Below are 22,037 nucleotides of genomic sequence, written 5' to 3'. Positions count from 1 at the left end.
TAAACCACTACTAGAATACGTTGTTAGAATGAATGTGAAATATTGTAAAAAAAAGTACAAAAGAATAAAAGTAGGCAATGACTGTTTTATTATGAGACTAATATCAGGGAGAAAGCTGAGGGAGAACTTAATTATATAATTAATAAACTTTTAGAAGGCAGAAACTGATGAAGATCCCCAAGAAAGGAGACAATTTATTAGTGAACAGCTAATAGCCTCCCGGTATTAGTTCATTTTCACACTACTGTAAAGAACTGCCTGAGACTGGGTAATTTATAAAGAAAAAAGGTTTAGTTGACTCACAGTTCAGCATGTCTGGAAAGGCCTCTGAAAACTTATAATCATGGCAGAAGGCAAAGGAGAAGAAAGGCATCTTCTTTACAAGGCAGCAAGAATGGGAAATGCCAAGCAAAGGGGTAAGAGCCCCTTATAAAGCCATCAGATCTTGTGAGAACTCACTCACTATCAGGAGAATAGCATGAAGGAAACTGCACCCATGACTCAATTACCTCCACCTGGTCTCTTCCTTGGCATGTGGGGATTATACAGATTACAATTCAAGATTAGATTTGGGTGGGGACACAAAGCCTAACCATATCAACCCCAGTTCTAGCAGGAGAAAAGACTGAAAACTGCAAAATGCAAAACGTGCCTTGATAAATTAAGGCTTTAGTAAATCATCCTTTTTTTTCTCTTTTTTTTTTTTGAGATGGAGTCTCACTCTGTTGCCCAGGCTGGAGTTCAGTGGCATGATCTCAGCTCACTGCAACCTATACCGTCCAGGTTCAACCGATTCTCTGGCCTCAGCCTCCCAAGTAGCTGGGATTAGAGACATATGCCACCACACCTGGCTAATTTTTGTATTTTTTTAGTAGAGACGGGGTTTCACCATGTTGGCCAGGCTGATCTGGATCTCCTGACCTCAAGTGATCCGTCCACCTCGGCTTCCCAAAGTGCTGGGATTACAGGCGTGAGCCACCGTGCCTGGCCGTAAATCATCCTTTTTCTATTACTCTGGAAGTTCATAAAGTGACCACCAGGATGTTTTACCAAAAACAATACAAATCAATTGACCAATACAAAGACTCAGGCCACTTCATATTAATGACCGCCTTAGAGATTCATTTTTACAAAATATTTGAAAACTATGATTAAATCTGAGCTTGGAAGTATGTGGAATAATCATACTATATGTCTCAATCAACTAAGAGTTACTTGAAAAGAAATCATTCTGGATTTTATTTGTCAATTTTCCACTTCCCCAGTTCTTGGAGTTAATCAGAATTCAAGGGGAAAGCATTAATCAATAAAAAAGAAAAAGAAATCTAGTGTAGCAGAACTGACACATGATTGCAATGAGCAGAATTTTGAGTTAACTTCAAACTGCACAGGTAAGAACCAGAGGTATGTAAAACTTGTTCATATCTTTCAAAGCTGGAAGATTAAACAGATCACTAACTCTCTCAGTCAAGATTAGGTTAAGCTGGTAACTCAAAGAGTATATGCCTAATGGGTTTATTCAATTACTCATTGGAAGATATGGGAATAGAGACAGATATATAGATTTATAAAAGATATACACCGGTATAGATATATAGATGCATATACATATCTACCAACATATATGTCTATACATAGATATTTAGGTATGAATATATGAATGTACATTTATGTATATAGATATCTATATATAATACAGAGCAATTTCTACTATCTTGTGGCAGAAACGTCCTTCGTAAGGGGGACATGCAGGAAATGAAGAAGCCATAAAGTTTAATTACGTTAAAAACTTTGAAAGTTACATTAAGAACTAAGGCACAGTAAAAAACACTGTAAGAGTTAATGTACACATAACAAAAAATAAATACTTTCAACTTATAAAATAAAAAGGAATACTATCTATAAAATATGAAGTTTCTACAAATCTGTAACATGAAAAATTATAAAATGATAGTGAAAGGAAACAATTTAAGAAGAAACACAAATGAACAATAAACATTAAAAGTTCAAGCTTACCAATAACCAAAGAAATACCAATTAAAATAACTTTTGATTAGATGTGCAATGACTACTAAAATCCCAATTCAAACGAACAAAACTATTCTACAGCAACACAATATAAAAGGAAACAATTATGCAAAATAGACATGGGACTAGAATCATTTTGAATCCTTTTAACTTTTAAAATAATTAACCAACCTGAGCCACTTTAATTGAATTCTGGGTAGAGCCACCAGCATGATATTCGACTTTGAATTTTTTCACAAGTTCATCAAACCTATAAGGAAATCACAGTAGAAAAAAGTAAGTTACCTTCTGTGAGTTGCAACAAAGTAAACTTTTCTGAGCAGAAGAGTATTAAAACACAAATAGTAAAATGTTTTTATTGTTTAAGTATGTTGAATAAATGAATTGAAATACCTTATAACAAAAATACTAAATTTCCACATTTAAGAAATGTTTTCCATAAGTGTACAACTATAAGAATTTAAGAATTTAAAACAGACTGTCCATAATTGGCCATTAAACTAAACAGAAAGTAAAAGTAATAATTAATAGATTGCCAAATGGAGGTCACGTGGCAAATTGGTTAAGTCAAAATCAGAATCCCAGTCTCAGAATCACTTGTTACTACAAACATACAGAAATCAGCATGTATTTCTCCTCATTCCAGACAACTAACAGAGTTTTCTATAGAAACTAAACAAAATTTCACTTAATGTTACCCTTGGAATCAGTTCAAGAAGTATGAAAATTATAAGACCTTACACTTCAAAAGAGATGAAGTATATGTTCATTTCCTCTTCCACATCTTACTAAACGTCAAAAAATATGTTTTATGTATAAAAATAAACAAAAGTATAACAGTACTGCCTGTAAAGCAAGGAAAGAAAGATGCCACAAACAGACCTATCTAATTATATGAAAAGATGCAGCTAGAGAATGACACAGTTTCTATACACTAACAATTATTGAAAAATTTTTGAAAAATCAATAGTTGGATGGATTACCTGGGCAATCAAAATATGCATGGGTAAAAACTAAGATAAAAATAGAAAAGTTGAAATTTTTAAAAAGACCAAAAAAGTAGATAGAAAATATAAGAAATTAAAAATATGAAATAAAAATTAAAAGGTGTAGAGAATTTATTAGGTGGTCTGAGATCTGTTTAACAGGAAATACAGAAAGGGAAAATAGAGATTATGAAGAGTAAGAGAGAAATGTTGGAAAAAAAAAAAGGTGAAACATAAATATGGTCAGATTTTTCCAAACATCAAGCAGTTTTACAAGGGATTAGGGACTAGGACTCCATACTTGGACACATCTTGTTTAATCTCTCATATTAAGATAAAACCTTTAAAGCATATAATGTGAAAAATAATAATTACCTTAAAAGGAATAAAAATCAGACTAATACTTAACTTCTCAAAGAATACCGGATGCTAAAAATATAATGGAGTAACGTATTCTATGCTGAGAAGGGAGGAAATTTTTGAAACTAGAAATTTTCAATATGTACTCAAATTATCAGGTTAATAAGGCAAAGTAATATTTAATAATCCTTTTTCCTATGTGGAAAAAATTACTAAGGAGATGTTCCAACCTCTCCCCCCCAAAAAAAACAGAAGAAAGATGGAATGAGGTTAAAAGAAAAGCAGAGTGGTGTATGACTTTGAAAAAGAAAGCCATAAAAAAGTTAAAAGTGCCCATCATATACTATTGCATGCAAAATTCTCCCTTTCATGGAGAAGACTCCATAAATATCTCAAATGTTAAAAATCAAGTTTTTAAAAAGGTTTTAAATATATTGTTGAAGTCATAAAGTCAATCAATAAAAAATCAAACTAAAGCAAATATAAGGAGGAATAAAAAGGCAAAACAGTGTAAGTGCACTACATTCTTCATCTTCCAGTATAGAGTTTACAGACATTGTATAAGTTTGTTAATTAAAAATAAGCACAAATTCATTATTTAGACTTATAATGGTAAGCTAAAAACATTAACTTTTTTTTTCTTTTGGAGACAGAATCTTCCTTTGTCACCCAGGCTGGAGTGCAGTGGTGCAAACATAGCTCAATGCAGCCTCCACCTCCTGGGCTCAAGGGATCCTCCCGCCTCAGTCTCCTAAATAGCTGGGAATACAGGCATGCACCACCACACTTGGCTAATTTTTTTTGTATTTTTTTTTTTTTTAGAGACAGGCTTCACCATGTTGCCCAGGCAGATCTCGAACTCCTGAGCTCAGGCAATCCTCCCACCTCAGCCTCCCAAAGTGCTAGGATTACAGGTGCGAGCCATGGAGCCAGGCCCCTGAAAACATTAACTGTTAACAGTATTTGCATCTCTATGGAGTTAATATAAAAGGATTTAACTGGTGTTTATAGTTTACTTTTTTTATAAATTTCTCTAGGATAAGTAAAATAAACGTGCAATTTTTAAAAAATGAATGTATTGGTGCTATAAATTCTTAGAAACTTTCTGTTCTAAAAAAAAAAAAAAGTGAATGTCTGTGTAACCACTACCCAGGTTAAGAAAAAACACACTGGACTGACTTAGAAACCCCAGTATCTTATAACTATCTCTCATATATAATATATATACACACATATATATACATACACACACACACACACACTCTCTCTATCTACAAGTGTCCTTACCCTGTTGTTCTTCATGAGTGCTTTGGCCGTTCTTGGTTTTTTGCACTCCATATAAATTTACAACTAGTTGTCAAACTCCAAAAACCAACTTGTTAGGATTCTTTTTTTGCGACAGAGTCTCGCTCTGTTGCCAGGCTGGAGTGCACTGGCGCGATCTCGGCTCACTGCAGCCTCCAACTCCCTGGTTCAAGTGATTCTCCTGCCTCAGCCTCCCAAGTAGCTGGGACTACAGGCACATCCCACCATGCCCAGCTAATTTTTCTATTTTTAGTAGAGATGGGGTTTCACCACGTTGGCCAGGATGGTCTCCATCTCTTGACCTCGTGATCTGCCTGCCTCGGACTCCCAAAGTGCTGGTATTACAGGTGTGAGCCACCATGCCCAGCCCAACTTGTTAGGATTTTAACAGTGATTGCACTACTTATCTATATCTATGCTGGGAAAAGTGATATATTTCCAATATTAAATCATCTAATCCATGATTACAGTATCTCTCAAAGTTTCATAATGTTTGCCACAAAGCCTCCACATCTTTTATTCTGATCACTACTTCATACTTCCTATGTTTTAATACTATTATGATATTGTTTAAACTTAATCTTTATTTGTGGCTGATATTTAGAAACATTCTTTATATCAATTTTTTCCAGCCAAGTTTCTAATATTTAATTAACTCCAATGATTTATGTGTTTTTAATAAATTAAACATAATTATCATTTGTGAATAAGGACAATTTTTTTCCTCCCCTTTCTTGTGTTAGTACAGAGCCTACAAGCTCTAGCATAATATAAATAAAGAATAAATAATAGTAGGTGGAAATGGGCAAATTTAGTCTTGTTCTGAATTTTGGCCTGAGAAATCCTGAAGAATAGCAGAATTAGTCAATTTCCCAAAATTAGAAGTCTTCAAATAAGCGTTTAATTTTCCACCTTGATGTAGTTTTACTATGTGTATGTGTTGCTTCTACTTAAGTGTTAAACATTTTTAAATGTTACAGATTTAAAATAGATTTACATCTATTGATAGGTATTTTCCATGTTATTTCAAATGAGAAGTGTTAATTTATGAAAACTGATGCACAATGTAATCTTTTTGTGTAAAAAAAATTACCCAATATTCATGTCTACTGAAAAGAACCTGGAAGAATACAACCAAGGTATTAACAGTAGTTATCGCCAAATTAGGAACAATTATGGCTCTTTTATACATCTGTTTAGATTGTGCAATAAGCATATAAACTGTTTTGTAATAAAAATCAACTTCATTTTATAATAAAAGAACATAGCAATTTTCCATACAATCATTTTTAAAGAACCATATATAGAACAAAGCTGAATAAAAAACAAGAGCAAAGAAAGAAGTGATTCTGAACGAAAAAGGCAGGGAAAGTTTAACATCTGAATTGAAATTTGACACTTAAGGGAGAAAAAAAAAATTCAGGGTTAAGACTAAAACAATAAACATGACGTATTCAGAAAAACCAGTTAAACACAGACTAAAATGCAGGTCAAAATCAAAGTAGTAAAAACTGACAAAGAAAAGGTAACTATCAGGCTAATAAGTGTAGACATTATTCTTAAGGCTACTAGAAATTATTAAACTCTATTTAGCAACAGTGTGAAAAGCAGACTTTTTAAAAATGATGATAACACTGGACAGAGTAAAGAGAAGCAGACCACCTGCCTTTAGAATAGCTCATATGAAAGACAGGATAGAGAGACGAGACCAAAGTAAGGAATCATTCCGAAGTTGAAGACACAGGATGTGATAAAGAAGTGTAAGATGTGGAAGAGGGATGAAAATTCTGAGGTTGCTAGTTTGGATAACCAGTTGGATGGTGTTAGAAAAGAAATACAGGAGAGAAGAAAACTCATAAGAAGGAAAAGGAACTCCTAAGTAGCCAACTAACAAACCAAGAAATATTTATCTTTAGGGAACTGATTGTGCTGTGGCAAGACTAACAGGTGTTTAAGGATGAAAGAGTTTATGATATTATTACATTTTATGGGAAACTTCTATATATTTTCCTTACATGACTTTTTCCATAGGAAATAAAGTATGGGAATTTTAGTAATTTATAGATTCCTTCTTACTTTCTCCTTTTGGTTGACATTCTTTGTCTGAATGGGGTGGCCATATAAACACCTCAATCAAAAGCCTGACAGAATTGGAAGGACAGTACCTGATCCATTTTTCCACCACAAGCCTACTATATTAATTATCATTGGAAGAAATTTAATAAACTTTGTAATATTATAATTATTTATAAGTTACATTATTACAGGAAAAAATTATAACAAAGATATGAATATAGTAATATTAAACAAATGTACAAAAATGGCATTAAAAATAACAGAAGCAAATTAAGATAAAGTTGAAAGAACACAAAATATAAGACATAAACACTTATAGTTTATGAAAGCTGAAATATAATACGGGATGTCCTTATACTAACTGTTCAACAAAATGATCAATAAATTCATTCAATATAATTATTTTGTCTTTAAAAATTAATTTACTGTCCTCCCACCTGTCTAAAACACAGGTCTAGGACCTCTGTTGGACTTTTTCTTTTCAAGAGTGATGGTGTTTGTTACTGATCTACACTTCATACACCCCTCTCCCTTTTTTCAGTCTCTTAAACCTCCCTGCTACCTCTGCTCTCCACATGTACAGACAAAGCAGCAGAATCAATATAGGAATATGATGTTTATAACTCTGCTTATAAGAGATTTGAATTCTTACTATGTTCCGTCTCCTAGCAATTCTGAAGGTACAGCTTATTTGTGACTTTAATTGTATCTGTTGTTTTGAGGAAGATAAGAAAATTTAGATTCATTATTCTCTAAGTCCAGTTTAAATGGCTTTTGATGGTATAAGTGGCAGCCTAAAAACTAGAAGATCAACACAGTAATCAAGGATATATTAAGATCATGTAAAATAAAAATAGAAATATGTAGAATTAAACACTTTGTGGTTGGAAACTAAATGTATTACTTTTAAATAAAAGGCAACTATTGTAAGTTATATTTAGGATGCATTTAGAAAATGTATCCTGAAAAGCTAGAAAAACAATAGAAAAAGTGAAGAGAACAATAAGGAATACAAAAGCGACAGAAGAAATTTTAAAACACAAATAGCACTGTAATTTTTAATGTGTCATTTTTCTCCTTATCTAACACAAAAAAATAAAAAAGACTTCATGATTATACCCTTCAACATAGAATCATTTATTCCTATATGAATAAAAGTACTTATAAATAAGATATAACAAGAATTATGAACAGGAAAATGTCCACAAAACCAACACTTTACAATTTCCAGTTCTACCTAAGGGCAATTGCTTTCCATTTTCAAAGAAACTAAAGCCACTAAGTTATTTCAAACTCAGGGGTGGGAGGGAAGGAGAGAGAGAGAGAGCGAGTGAGCATATGAGAGTGTGTGTGCACTCAGCATATTATCAGGAGAAGAAAGAAGACCTCACGTTGTGTTAACATCAGCACAGCATAAAAACAACATTAACAATTTTTGAACATTTCATAGATTGATGTATGAAGAATAGGACATGTGATTAAAATCTTTACAGTGAAATTCCAAAAATTTAACTTCCTTAAGAAAGCATTCATAACTGCCAAGTAGAATTTCTGATGAAGTTATTCCTTAAACTTCTCATCTAACCAAATAATTAAAAACATAAGTAATTCTAAACAGGTTATACTTATTAAGATCAAATGTTAATAGAATAACACAGGGGGGGAATCGACAGGCAAATTGTAAAATTCAAAGCTTTGAAATCTTTTACCACAAATGTTTAGTGAGGTTTTAAAAAACTCAAATGTCAGTTTGCTAAAAGCCAAAATAACATTTTCCACATGCGTTTATATTTAAGCATCTTTTTAACAGACGGAAAAAGTAACAGTTATTCAAAACTAAGGTTAAGCTATTAGTTCATAAGGATTGTAATTTAAAGACACTTCTTGAACCTCCAATTTTATTTTTTTGATAAGAAAGCAATTTTAAGCATGTATTGCTTAGATAAGCCCTTATTCAACTCTAATATGTTTAAAGGTTTAATTATTCCCATTTATAACTCTGAATATGAAGATCATTGTACCTAAGATAATCAAATATACTGCTGAAAAGCATTTTGTATATAAGTATAGATGATTAAAATAAAATGAATTATTCCTAAATTTAGATGCATGATAAGTGCATTAGGTTTCTACCCATTGTAAGAACACAACAAAATTTCACTAAACCAATTTATGATTTTCATTAAATAGTAACTGGTTGACATTTAGTTTTAAATCATAAAAAGAAAAAGTCATATGTAAGCAAAAGAAAAATACTGCAGGACAGTGGTTCTCAAAATTAGATGAGTAATCTCATGGTAAACCTAGAGCATCACCCCCAAGTCCACCGGCAGGTACTTCCAAAACACAAATTATACACTCCACCTCCCTTACTGGTTTGCTTTCAGCTGCTATTTCTACCAGAGTCCATGGTTTATAATGGGCCTGAGTTTCTCTGACCATAGAAATATTCCAGAAACATATGTAATAGATATGGAGAGAGAGTAGTTAAGCAATAACTAGCTAATTATTTCTCTCTAGCAAACTTCAAAAAATGTCACTCATCAGAAATACTCAAACACCTAAAATCTCTTATCAAAACATAATATATGGAACTTCCGATTCTGGGTAGCATATACTGTATCACAGCCAACATTCCTACTGATGACACCTAGGAAGGCCATATAAATCATAAGTCACATTGTTAATGGTACCAAAGAGCTCTGAAGCAACAAGGACAAAGTGGATAAATTTCCGGAGAGGTGAGACCTGTTCACAGGGGCAGGCCAGAACTGGCAGCTTTTTGTTCCACCTGCCAACATTTGCAGCCAGAAGCATGAAGACAGAGAAACAAAATTTGACATTTCCCAAACCTAAAACACACAGCTAGTTTGCCCCAAAACACATTTGCTGAATTCTGAAACTGAATGCTAAGTTAAAGAGGTTAACCAAAATAGTTCCAAAAGCAGAAAGTTCTCTGAGTCTAGCTGTGCTTACAAAGACAGAACAAGAAAAGAGCAACTAAAAACATAATAGGCAAGAAATGAAAGCCCTAGAAGGAGTGGAGAATAAAAATAAGGATCCGTGGCACATTTCCACTGGGGTTTGGGGGGAAGGATATACTTATACTGGTTACATGTGGAACCTGAAAATTCACACTTTGTGCTTAGCAGAAGATAATGATAAGGAAGGGGGCAATAGGGGGAAAACAGTAGGGATTTTAGCAATTACATAAGGCTGAAGTAATAACATTGGAAACTGAAAACCTAAAACAAAAGATCATTTTCCCCTTTGACATAATTGCCAAATTTTGAAGGCAGAAAGAAATTAAGCTAGAAACCTCTGCATTAACCTGGAAACCTCTGAGGTCAGTTTGGTACCCTCATTCTGGTGGACTGTTTCAGAGCGGAGACCACTGGTATCAATTAAAAGTCCTAGAGGTTCAGGCTCTAGGAACAGAAGCAAACAGGCTCGACTGAACTGTCAACACTGAAAAATCAACTTTGACCTAGCTTAACCCTTAATTTTTATTAAGGTAATAAGCTCTCCCCTCACTCCGTATCAGCCTCATACAGAAAAGAGTGAACACTCTGGTAGAAGATACAATCTGAATAATCTACAATTTGCATATAAAGTGTTGGTAAATAATAATAAACTGAAAGTTATAATAAGAGGTAAAATAATTTGACTAAAACACAAGAAAGAAAAAAGCAAGAGAAGAGTATCTGCCTACTACTTAGACCCAGACATGGTTACAGTCACAGGAAGTATGTGCAGAGCTGAGAAAATAAAGCCCCAGTTCTCTGGCTGGATTACCAAGGCGGAGAGCTCCAGGGAACCACAAACTACTAGGACTCTTCAGACAGCTAGAAAAAGTGAAAAGACTCAGCAAAGAAACAGAAGATAAAGAAGATAAAATAAAAATATTAGAATTTAAAAATTCAATAACTAGAAATTTAAAACTAACTAGATGGGCTTAATAGTAAAATGAAGAAGACTGTTAATCAGTATACTTAAAAATAAATCAATAAAAATTTTCCAATCTGCAGGACAGAAAAATGATTTTTTTAAAAAATGAAAAAAGACTCAGACCTATAGGACAATACTAAAAGATCTAAATTTGTGCATGAGTAACAGAAGAAAAGAAGTGCGGTGCAGAAAAAAAAAATTGAAAAAATAATGGCTTGACCAGGCATGGTGGCTCACAACTATAATCTCAGCATTTTGGGAGGCCAAAGCAGGAGGACTGCTTGAACCCACGAGTTTGAAACCAGCCTGGGCAACATAGTAAGACTCTACTTCTACAAAAAAAAAAAAATAGCCAGGCATAGTGATGCATGCCTGTAGTCCCAGCTACTCAGGAGGTTAAGGCAGGACGATCACTTCAGTCCAAGAGTTTGATGCTGTAGTGAACTGAGATTGTGCCACTGCACTGCAGCCTGAACCACAAAGCAAGACCCTGCTTCTAAAAAAGGAAAAGGAAAGGAAAGAAAGAAAAAAAAATGGCTTAAAAATTTCCAAATTTGATTAATGACATACTCTTAACAGATTCAAGCTCAGAAACTCCACACAGGATAAGCAAACACAAAATCCACACTCATACACAAGAGAAGAACACAGAGAGTGGAACCAAGGGATATACCAAAATTTAAGTGGAGAAGGTGCCAGCAAACAGGGATGGAAACAGCCACCTGTCAGAAAAAAGAGCTAAGGGAGGGGTGAAGCTGTGGGGGTAAGGGAGGAAGAAAGGAGAGGACCAAGGAGGGAAGGGGATAGGTCCAACATGGCCAAGTTCCTCACTACAGACATATAAGATCAATTTGATATCAATATATGATTTCCTATAGTAGAGTCATCAGGGTAGGCAACATTCCACAATGGTTAGAAGCAAACGCTCTGTCAGACGGACCTGGCTTTAATTCTATATTCATCTAATTGTATGACATGGGGCAAGTATGGCTGGCCCTCCATATCCGTATGTTCCACATCCATGGATTCAACCAACCACAGATTGAAAATATTTGGAAAAATATGTATTGAACATGTAAAGAGTGTTTTTCCTTGACATTATTCCCTAAACAAGAGAGTATAACAACTACTTACACAGCATTTACATTATATTAGGTATTATAAGTAATCTAGAAATTATTTAAAGTACATGGGAGGATATGCATATGTTATATACAAATACCACAGAATTTTATATCAGGGACTTGAGAATCCTTGGATTTTGGTATCTGAGGAAGTTCCCGGAACCAATCCCCCATGAATACCAAAGGACAACTGTAATTTAAGTTCTCTGAGATTAGGTTTCCTCATTTGTAAAACACAGCATTAAAGACTATTTCTTTTTGTGTTCCACGATATTTAAGCATAGTGCCTGATGAATAATGGGTACACAGAAAACAAAATTGATGAATGAATGGTTGAATGGACACACTAAAGAAAGATTAAATAAGAATTGCTGCTGCTATTGTTCTTGGATTTTAAAGAACATGCACACTATCAACCTATACAAATTTTAACAAAACTAGATTTCCCTTGAATATTTTTAAAATAATTAAACATTGATTTGGTTTGTGCTTGTATCCCTGTTACAAGCACAATTTTATCCATTGTAAAAAAGAATTTTTATTCTCTGATGAAATTATTTATCTTGTATCCCTGTTACCTACTGCTTTTTAGAGAAATTCCACTCTAAGTCATAAATTTTCGATTAACACAGATATGTTACCCAGCAAGAAAAAACAAAATCAAATTTCTAAACAAGTGAGATGAAATAAGGTGTTTATACTTGCTTCCCTTGAGTGTGTGCGTGTATAATGCACTATTCCACTCTTTCATTTCATTTACCTTGAACGTAGTAAGCACTCAATAAATGCCATCAACTAAGTTTATAATTGTGGAAAAATAACTTAGTTACTGATTTTGCAGAATATTTTCAATTGGGCTACCACCTTAAAAAAAAAAGAAGTAAATGACTGACATCTTTAATATTTTTAATTCAAACTTCCCCATACTTGTAAGACACTTGATACAAAGCATTCTCAATCCCCACTGTACTAAGTAATGAAGAAAATAATCTATTCAATAACCCACTAAACAATTAACCAAATGTTACAGCTATACAAAACAAATATGAATCACATAACAATGTAAATTCAAAAGTATACAGACATACAATATTACTTTTACATTACTGCTAATACAACTCTCATTTTGACAATACCTTTTTTTTTTTCGAGACAAGAGTTTCACTCTTGTTGCCCAGGCTGGAGTGCAATGGTGCGATCTCAGCTCACTGCAACCTCCACCTCCCGGGTTCAAGCGATTCTCCTGCCTCAGCCTCCCTAATAGCTGAGATTACAGGCACCAGCCACCACACCCAGCTAATTTTTTATATTTTTAGTAGAGACGGGTTTTCACTATGTTGGCCAGGCTGGTCTCAAACTCCTGACTTCAGGTGATCCACCCGCCTCAGCCTCCCAAAGTGCTGGGATTACAGGTGTGAGCCACTGCACCCAGCTTGATATTTTAAAAGCAAGGACTTTGAAAATTTATCAGTGTAGAAGCTTTATCTTGTGCATGCCTTTCTAGCGAAAAAAAAAAACAAAAAAACACAACATTAAAACCAATATGAAAAGTGTTTAGATACTGGAGATACTTTCTTTCATCTTCCAAATACTACAAATAAAGAAAACCACAAGTTTGCTGAAGTTTAAAACATCTGGGGAATATCTTAAGATACTCATTTTTAAGAGCTCCATATTAAAGAATAGCCTGAAGGGTAGATGATAAATCTGCTCTAAAACTGAAAGTGTGTTTTTAATCCTATTGAATAGAAACAGGTTTTTTTTTTCTTAAATGGGGGAACTATAATCCAGATGCAAAGTGCCAAAAGACAAAATATTCCATAAAAGGAAACTTTAAAAATACAGACTAGCGTTCAATTTTAAAATAAGCACAAGAGTATGTTTTTACTGAGATATTAACAACTATAAGTGTCAATAATCCTTTTGTAACTGCTAACTGAAAAATACATAGGTGATTATCTCATTATTGTGTTTCATATCTTCTGAACAGGTAATAAATATACTTTTGTAAAAGATGTCCCCAGCTGTAAACTCTCATAGGACAAACAAAAAACTGAAGATGCATCTTTATTATGCATAAAGTTAATATTAATGCAAAAGTATGTTTCATAACAATATCATTTGCCAAAATATACATTATAGAGAAATGATTATCAAGGCATGGTACATGAGATCCTTAAATTCATATTTCCCACAGAATTTAAAATAAAACTGCCTGCCATGCTTATGAATTTGAAGAAATTATTCCTGGGTTTTTTTTTTTTTAAACAAAAACTCACACTAGACTCAGTAAAATGTGGAATATAAATTCATTTCCTTTTTTTGAGACAGGCTCTCCCTCTGTAAGGGAGGCTGGAGTGCAGTGGCACGATTTGGGTTCACTGCAACTTCCGCCTCCCAGGCTCAAGCCAACCTCCTACCTCAGTGCCACAAGTAGCTGGGACCATAGGCATGCAGCACTATAACCAGCTCATTTTAAAATATTTTTGTTAAGAGACGAGGTTTTGCCAAGTTGCTCCGGCTGGTTTTGAACTCCTGGACTCAAGTGAGCCATCTGCCTTGGCCTCCCAAAGTGCTGAGATTATAGGCATGAGCCACTGTGCCCAGCCTGGAATATAAATTCTTTCCAGTACAAACTGGACTTCAAAAGTAAAGCACTCTGAGAAAACCATCAACAGTCCATTTGAAAGCAAAAACAGGCTGGGGGCAGTGGCTCATGCCTATAATCCTAGCACTTTGGGAGGCTGAGGTGGGCTGATTGCCTGAGCTCAGGAGTTTGAAACCAGCCCAGGGAACATGGTGAAACCCCATCTCTACTAAAATACAAAAAATTAGCCAGGCATGGTGGTCCCACCTGTAACTACTCAGGAGGCTGAGGTGGAAGAATCGCTTGAACCCGGGAGGTAGAAGTTGCAGTGAGCCAAGATCATGCCACTGCACCCCAGCCTGGTCGACAGAGCAAGACTCCATCTCAAAAAAAAAAAAAAAAAAAAAAACAGAAAAGAAAAGAAAGCAAAAACAAGCTTTAAAAAAAGGTAAAAATACAAAGCCCTGAATTCCAAAGTCATTCAGTTACTATAGGAGAAAAGTGTTGCAGGATAAGGGTACAGGACACACTCTGCTGATATTTAATTGCAGGTGAATCTCTTTTGTAACACTTCAAACATTTAAATTACATTATGAAGACAACTAACTTTTCCAAATTTGAGTATTTTTAGTATTTTCGAAATGCAAGAACTTTAAAATGCTAATAAAGGATAGTCAACCCAATGCATAACTGGTTTCTAATTAGACATCTATTATTCTTTTAGAAGAAGATGAGGGCCAGAAAGCTTTCTTTGTAAAAGGCCAGGTAGTAAATAGTTTGGGCTCTATGGGTAATGAGAAAAAAACCAAGGACATTATCTAGGTACTTATAAAACAAAAAACTTTTACTGACAAATTTAGGAATATTAATAACAATAAAATTTTTTGTTTATCAGGTTTAGTAATGAGAAGAATGTAATTCTTTTAGGGGAAATAACATTTCATTTAATTGGTGTTTAAAGTTACTTTTTTTTTTTTTTTTTTTTTTTGAGACAGAGTCTCATTCTGTCACCCAGGCTGGAGTGCAGTGGTGCAATCTGGGCTCACCGCAACCTCCGCCTCCCGGGTTCAAGCGTTTCTCCTGTCTTAGCCTCCCGAGAAGCTGAGACTACAGGCGCACGCCACCACGCCCAGCTAATTTTTTGTATTTTTAGTAGAGATGGGGATTAACCATATTGGCCAGACTGGTCTTGAACTCCTGACCTCATGATCCACCCGCCTCGGCCTCCCAAAGTGCTGAGATTACAGGTGTGAGCCACTGTGCCTGGCCAAAGTTACTGTTATCAATCAAAATTGATCGCAAATATTCATCTGTTAGCATTGATCTATAATAATTTCACATAGTTCAACTTTGAATGTCTCTATATACAAATAGATACTCCCAAATACTGATATAAATCCAATAGCATATGATTTAAATTAAGCATATTTATCACTTAGAAAGCATTTATAGAATTCTATCAGAGCTTTTTCTTGATATTTCCCCTTTAGCATGTAGATTGCAGATTAATCACTTCTAATGTAACATAAAGTAGAAGCTCCTCGATTGCAGTGTTAGATGGATTTTGAAATAAAGAAGTTATCTCTGCTCTGGCATCAATATTGCTAAAACTATAGTTTGAGCCCACAAACATCTGCTACAAATGTGTGTGGAAATAGAAGTATCACTTCTTGTTTTAACTTTTGACAGAATGGGACATTGTATATAAAGCAGCTTGACATTACTTGTGATTCAAACTACATTAGCTGCTGTCAAATAACTTTACCATAGTATAAGTTTTACATATAAGCACTGGTATGCCTCAAAATTAAGAAACCATATAAAGGCTGCCACAGTGGCTCACACCTGTAATCCCAGCACTATGGGAAGCCAAAGTGAGTGGAAAAGCTTGACATCAGGAGTTTGAGACCAGGCTGGTCAACATGGTGAAATCCTGTCTCTACTAAAAATACAAAAAGCTTAGCTGGGCATGGTGGCATGAGGCTGTAGTCCCAGCTACTTGGGAGGCTGAGGTAGGAGAATTGCTTGAACCAGGGAGGTGGAAGTTGCAGTGAGCCAAGACAGCACCACCGCACTCCAGCCTGCGTGACAGAGTGAAATCCTGTTGAGAAAAGAGAAAAGAGAAAAAGAAGAAAGAAAGAAAGAAAGAAAGAAAGAAAGGAAGGAAGGAAGGAAGGAAGGAAGGAAGGAAGGAAAGAAACAAGGAGAGAGAGAGAGAAAGAAAGAAAGAAACAAACAACAACAATATCAGTATCATTAAGAAATAATGTAGTAGCCAGGGACATGATGGCTCACACCTATAATCCCAACACTTTGGGAGCTTGAGGCAGGAGGATCACATGAGTCCAGGAGTTCAAGACCAACCTGGAGAACATAGCAAGATCCTGTTTCTAAAAAAAAAAAAAAAAAAAAAAGAAGATGAAGAAGAAGAAAGAAAAGAAACAATATAAAGTCTTCAGTAAAAGCTAATTTTCAAAGCCATTTCATATGCAATAACAGTAGTTGAAGGAGCTTCTCCTTGTTTAGAAAAATTTGAATCTTGACCATAAGCTCAAACAACTGCAGTAATCAAACTGATGGGTGGTCAGGCAAGTCAAATATCCAGCTTAAATTTCTGATAAAAACTTACAGAACTATCTCTTCATACAGCAAATGAAGTTCACTGTTGATAATACTGGTTCAATAATAAATGATATTCAAATAATAAATCATAGATTCAAATGTTGTCTACAAAATAGCTGCTAATAAATAATACAATGAATAGCCATAGGCTTTACAACCTTATAGTTTCACAAACTTTGTAGATTTCTCCAATTAACCCTTTTTTCTGATCCATATATATATGTATAATGTATATTTAAAATATATATGGGGCAAAAAAGTTAAGTGGAGAAATCTACAAAGTTTATGATATAAATATGTATTTTAATATATTTTTTATATATATATATATATATTTCTTTTTTTTTTTTTTTTTGAGATAGAGTCTTGCTGTGTCACCCAGGCTGGAGTGCAATGGCATCACCTCAGCTCACTGTATCCTCCACCTCCCAGGTTCGAGCAGTTCTCCTGCCTCAGCCTCCTAAAGTAGCTGGAATTACAGGCATACGCCACCACACGCTGCTAATTTTTTTTTTTTTTTTTAAGTAGAGATGGGGTTTCACCATGTTGGCCAGGCTGGTCTCGAACTCCTGACCTCAAGTGATCTGCCCACCTCAGCCTCCCAAAGTGCTGGGATTACAGGCTTGAGCCACTGTGCCCGGCCTCCACATATATTTTTACTACTATCAGTAGCAACACATCTTAACAGATTCTACTTCAGATTATGCTGAATTAGTGTTTTCTCAAATTTTTTGAAAATATTCACGTCTGCAGATGTTTCATCGACTTTTCATGAAAGCTAATTTTTCAGTCACTTCAAACTCAGCATTGGCTCTTTGAATAACTGATCAGTGTCAGTAACATCTGTTGGTTCATCAGAGCCAAGTAAAACCACTATCTTCTTTAATTGACTACCGATGTTACACCCAATGTCCTCAATTCACTTTTTTGTTTTTATTTTAGAGATGGGGTCTTGCTATGCTCCCCAGGCTGAACTCAAACTCCTGGGATCAAGCGGATCCTCCCATCTCAGCCTCCCAAGAAGCTAAGACTACAAGTGCACACCACCATGCCTGGCTAATGTCCTCAATTCTGGTTTTGTTTTTGTTTTTTGGGGGGGTTTTTTTGGTAGAGATAGGGTCTTGCCATTTGTCCAGGCTGAATTTAAACTCCTGGGCTCAAGTGGATTCTCCCACCTTCACCTCTCAAAGTGCTGAGATTACAGGCATGAGCCACCACACCTGGCCTAAAATCCTCAATACTCTTTTTATTTTTATTTTTGAAAAGATAGGGTCTCACTATGTTGCGCAGGCTGGTCTTGAACGCCTGGGCTCATGTGATCCTCTTGCTTCAGACTCCCAAAATGCTGGGGTTACAGGTGTGAGCCACTGCAACGAGCCTAATGTCCTCAATTCTTAAAGCAACTATGGTCACCAAATGGCTAATGATATTTTTTAAAATGTATTTTTTTCTGAAAATATTCTTTAGCTGCTACAATGAAAATTTACTAACTTACCATTAGTAAATAGCTCTCCTTGCTTTGCTAACAAATGGGTCATTCAAAATCTTATATTAAGTCCAGCCTCCTTTTCAGTGTGAGAGTGAGTGAGAGAAAAAGTGAGTGCATGAAAAATTCTGCTGTTGTAACATATTACATTTTACATTTTTGAATTTTTATGAGAATTATGTTCCTATGAATTTGGAACACTGTAAGTGCTTAGCCTGGTAATGGCAATATATATTCTATTTCTTTAGAAGGGCATAATAAACCTAATGCTTTACCATCTAATTGGATAAAATAATCCCCAGTCCACTGTGCTTTAAAACCATGAGATTTTCTCCTTTTCTTGTTTTGACATATAGGTATGCCCTAGTAATAAAAAAAAAAAATACAGTGTTATAGCACAGCAATACATATGGCACTTGAAACACTATTGAATTATAACTGCATTACTGAGATGTGTAGTATGCCAAGCAGCAGTGTGAAGCAATGAAAATGCCAACTCCAATCTGTGTTGCAACGACTCAATTCTGCCATAGTGGTGGGAAGGCAGCCATAGACAATACATAAAGGAATATGCATCAGTGTCTTCTAATAAACTTTAATTATGAACACTAAAATTTGAATTTCATATAACATTCATGTGTCATAAAATATGCTTTCTTCTCCCAAACATTAAAACATATAAAAACCTTTCTTAACTTCTAGGCCATAAAGAACAAGAGGTGGGACAAATTTAGCCCACAGCTCATAGTTTGCCAACCCCTACTTTAAATAACTCACTTATTCACTTGGGCTCAGTTCGCCCTATGGTAACATATGAATAAATTAATGAGTATTATACCTATCTACTACAGAGAGCTACAATACAGCTCACCAAAGATAATGTGAACAGGTTCTGAAACTGGAAAACAAATATTTAGTGTTAAATTTGTTCTTAAATTGTTTTTTAAAAACCAAGTCTGTTTCACACTCAATATACTATGCTAGGCAATGTGGAGAAAATTATGAAGCATAAAACACAGTCCATATCTTCCATTTTCTATGAGCTTACAATATAAGTGAGAAAACGAAACATAACCTAAAGTGATACTGAATAGTAAATACCAGATGTTGTAAATCCAACTCCATAAATACAACACTCAAATTTACCTAGTGAGATACACAAAGTTATGCACTTCAGAAACTTACTATGCACACACAAAATACAAACACTTCACCCACAAACTCGTTTAATAAAATGTGTATTTCTGCAAAAAACCTTTCCTGGAGCTTGTTCTGTAACAACCAGTACCAACAGTCTATTGCCTTTTAGTGGCTACATAGTTTTCCATTGGGTAGCTACAACCTAGTCTCTAGAATAAACATTTAGGTTATGTCTAGTTTTTTGGCTTTTATAGGTAATATGGAAATAAACATCTTTATACACATAGTTCGTGAATTAAAGAATACTTAAGGGCCGGGCGCGATGACTCACGCCTGTAATCCCAGCACTTTGAGAGGCCGAGACGGGCGGATAATGAGGTCAGGAGATCGAGACCATCCTGGCTAACACGGAGAAACCCCGTCTCTACTAAAAATACAAAAAAAAATTAGCCTGGCGGTGGCGGGCGCCTCTAGTCCCAGCTACTCCGGAGGCTGAGGCAGGCGAATGGTGTGAACCTGGGAGGCAGGGCTTGCAGTGAGCCAAGATGGCGCCACTGCACTCCAGCCTGGGCGACAGAGCAAGACTCCATCTCAAAAAAAAAGAAGAAAAAAAAAAGAATACTTAAAATTTTGATAAATAATGTAAACTTGTCCTTCAAAGAGGTTGTAGCAATTTATATCCTTATGATAGCTTATGAAAGCGCCTATTCTCTATAACTTTGCCCATACTACTTATTACTGATTTTTAAAATACTTGCCAATTTAATAATAGAAGGTTTATTTTGAATTCCTCATGAGACGATGAACATCCTTTCATATGTTTTACTGCCATTAATATTAACTTTTCTACACATCAACTCTTCACAAACATTGCTCATTTTTAATACATAATTACTTCCTTCTTATTGACTTTTAGAAACTCACTACATATTAAAGAAGTAGACCTTGGACTTTGATGTAATTGGTATTAAATAATTTTTTTACAAGTTTGTAATTTGTCTTCTGACTTTATGCAAACTTCTTGCCATGCATAAAAAAAATTTTTTATATGGTCCTGTATCCATCTCAAGAATCTTTTTTTAAAAACAACTGTAGGGTTAGGGTAAGGAAAAAAACTGCAAATGAAACCCAAAGAAAGTAAAAAAAAAAAAGGAGCTAAATATGTGGAAATAGAAAACATACATCATGATCTACAGAGAACCAACAAAGCCAAAGTTAGTTCTTTGAAACGCTAATAAAATTGATGAATTCTTACAAAGAAGGCACAAATAATCATTAGCAGAAATGATAGGTCATATGCATATTTAAAAATCACAGAAAGATACTGTAGGGAAAAGGTTATGCTAACGCATTTTAACACTTAAGACAAAATGTACAAATACTTAGAAAAAGAAATTTTACGAAAGTTGATTTAAGAAGTGAAAAAAAATCTAAAAAGCCCTTTAAGTATTTTTTTTTTTAATGGAACATTCCTACAAAGAAAACTCCAGGCTTCAAGGGTATCACCAGTGAAATCCACCGAACATTTAAGAAATAAAACCAATAGAAGTAAAACCAATCATAGACAATATCTTCTGAAAACTAAAAAAAGGGAGGAACACCAAAAAGAGGGTCCATATTAAAATGAAGAACATCGGTTCATCAAAGACACCATTTAAAGAATGAAAGAACAAGTCCAAAAAGACATATGCCAATCAAAAAGTGTCATAGCCCTGAGTACAGAGATTTTTCATTTAAAAAAAATTTTTTTTTTTTGAGACAGAGTCTTGCTCTCGTCGCCCAGTCTGGAGTGCAATAAAGTGATCTTGGCTCACTGCCACCTCTGCCTCTCAGGTTCAAGTGATTCTCCCACCTCAGCCTCCCAAGCAGCTGGGATTACAAGCACGTGCCACCATGCCCGGCTAATTTTTGTATTTTTAGTAGAAACGGGGTTTCACCATGTTGGCCAGGCTGGTCTCGAACTCCTGACCTCAGGTGATCTGCCCGCCTTGGCCTCCCAAAGTGCTGGGATTACGGGTGTGAGCCACCACATCCAGCCAAATTCATTAAAAATTCTTAAACAGGCCGGACGTGGTGGCTTGCAGATGAATACCAGAACTTTGGGAGGCTGAGGCGGGCAGATCACCTGAGTTCAGGAGTTCGAGACCAGCATGGCCAACAGGGTGAAACCCCAGCTCTATCAAAAAACACAAAAATCAGCCAGGCATGATGGCATACGCCTGTAGTCCTAGCTGCTGAGGAGGCTGAGGTGGGAGAATCACTTGAACCCAGGAGGTGGAGGCTGCAGTGAGCCGAGATCACATCACTGCACTCCAGCCTGAGCAACGGAGCAAGACCCTGTCTCAAAAATAAATACATAAATAAATATAAAATAT

General features: G+C 35.2%; 1 protein-coding gene across 11 annotated transcripts in view; it reads right to left on the bottom strand.

Moving 5' to 3' along the window:
- ADK (adenosine kinase) overlaps positions 1-22,037 on the bottom strand; it is a 563,972-nt gene that overhangs the window by 395,809 nt on the left and 146,126 nt on the right. For all 11 annotated transcript variants that reach the window (XM_003813003.5, XM_008965554.4, XM_034930883.3 and 8 more), the window contains exon 4: positions 2,200-2,278. In XM_003813003.5, the coding sequence (XP_003813051.2) occupies positions 2,200-2,278 (79 nt within the window). The remainder of the gene's footprint in view (positions 1-2,199; positions 2,279-22,037) is intronic.

The sequence above is a fragment of the Pan paniscus genome, chromosome 8, assembly GCF_029289425.2.
Source record: "Pan paniscus chromosome 8, NHGRI_mPanPan1-v2.0_pri, whole genome shotgun sequence".
Lineage (NCBI taxonomy): Eukaryota > Metazoa > Chordata > Mammalia > Primates > Hominidae > Pan > Pan paniscus.
Note: the sequence above shows the minus strand (reverse complement) of the source record. Positions and strands in the feature narration are given on the sequence as shown.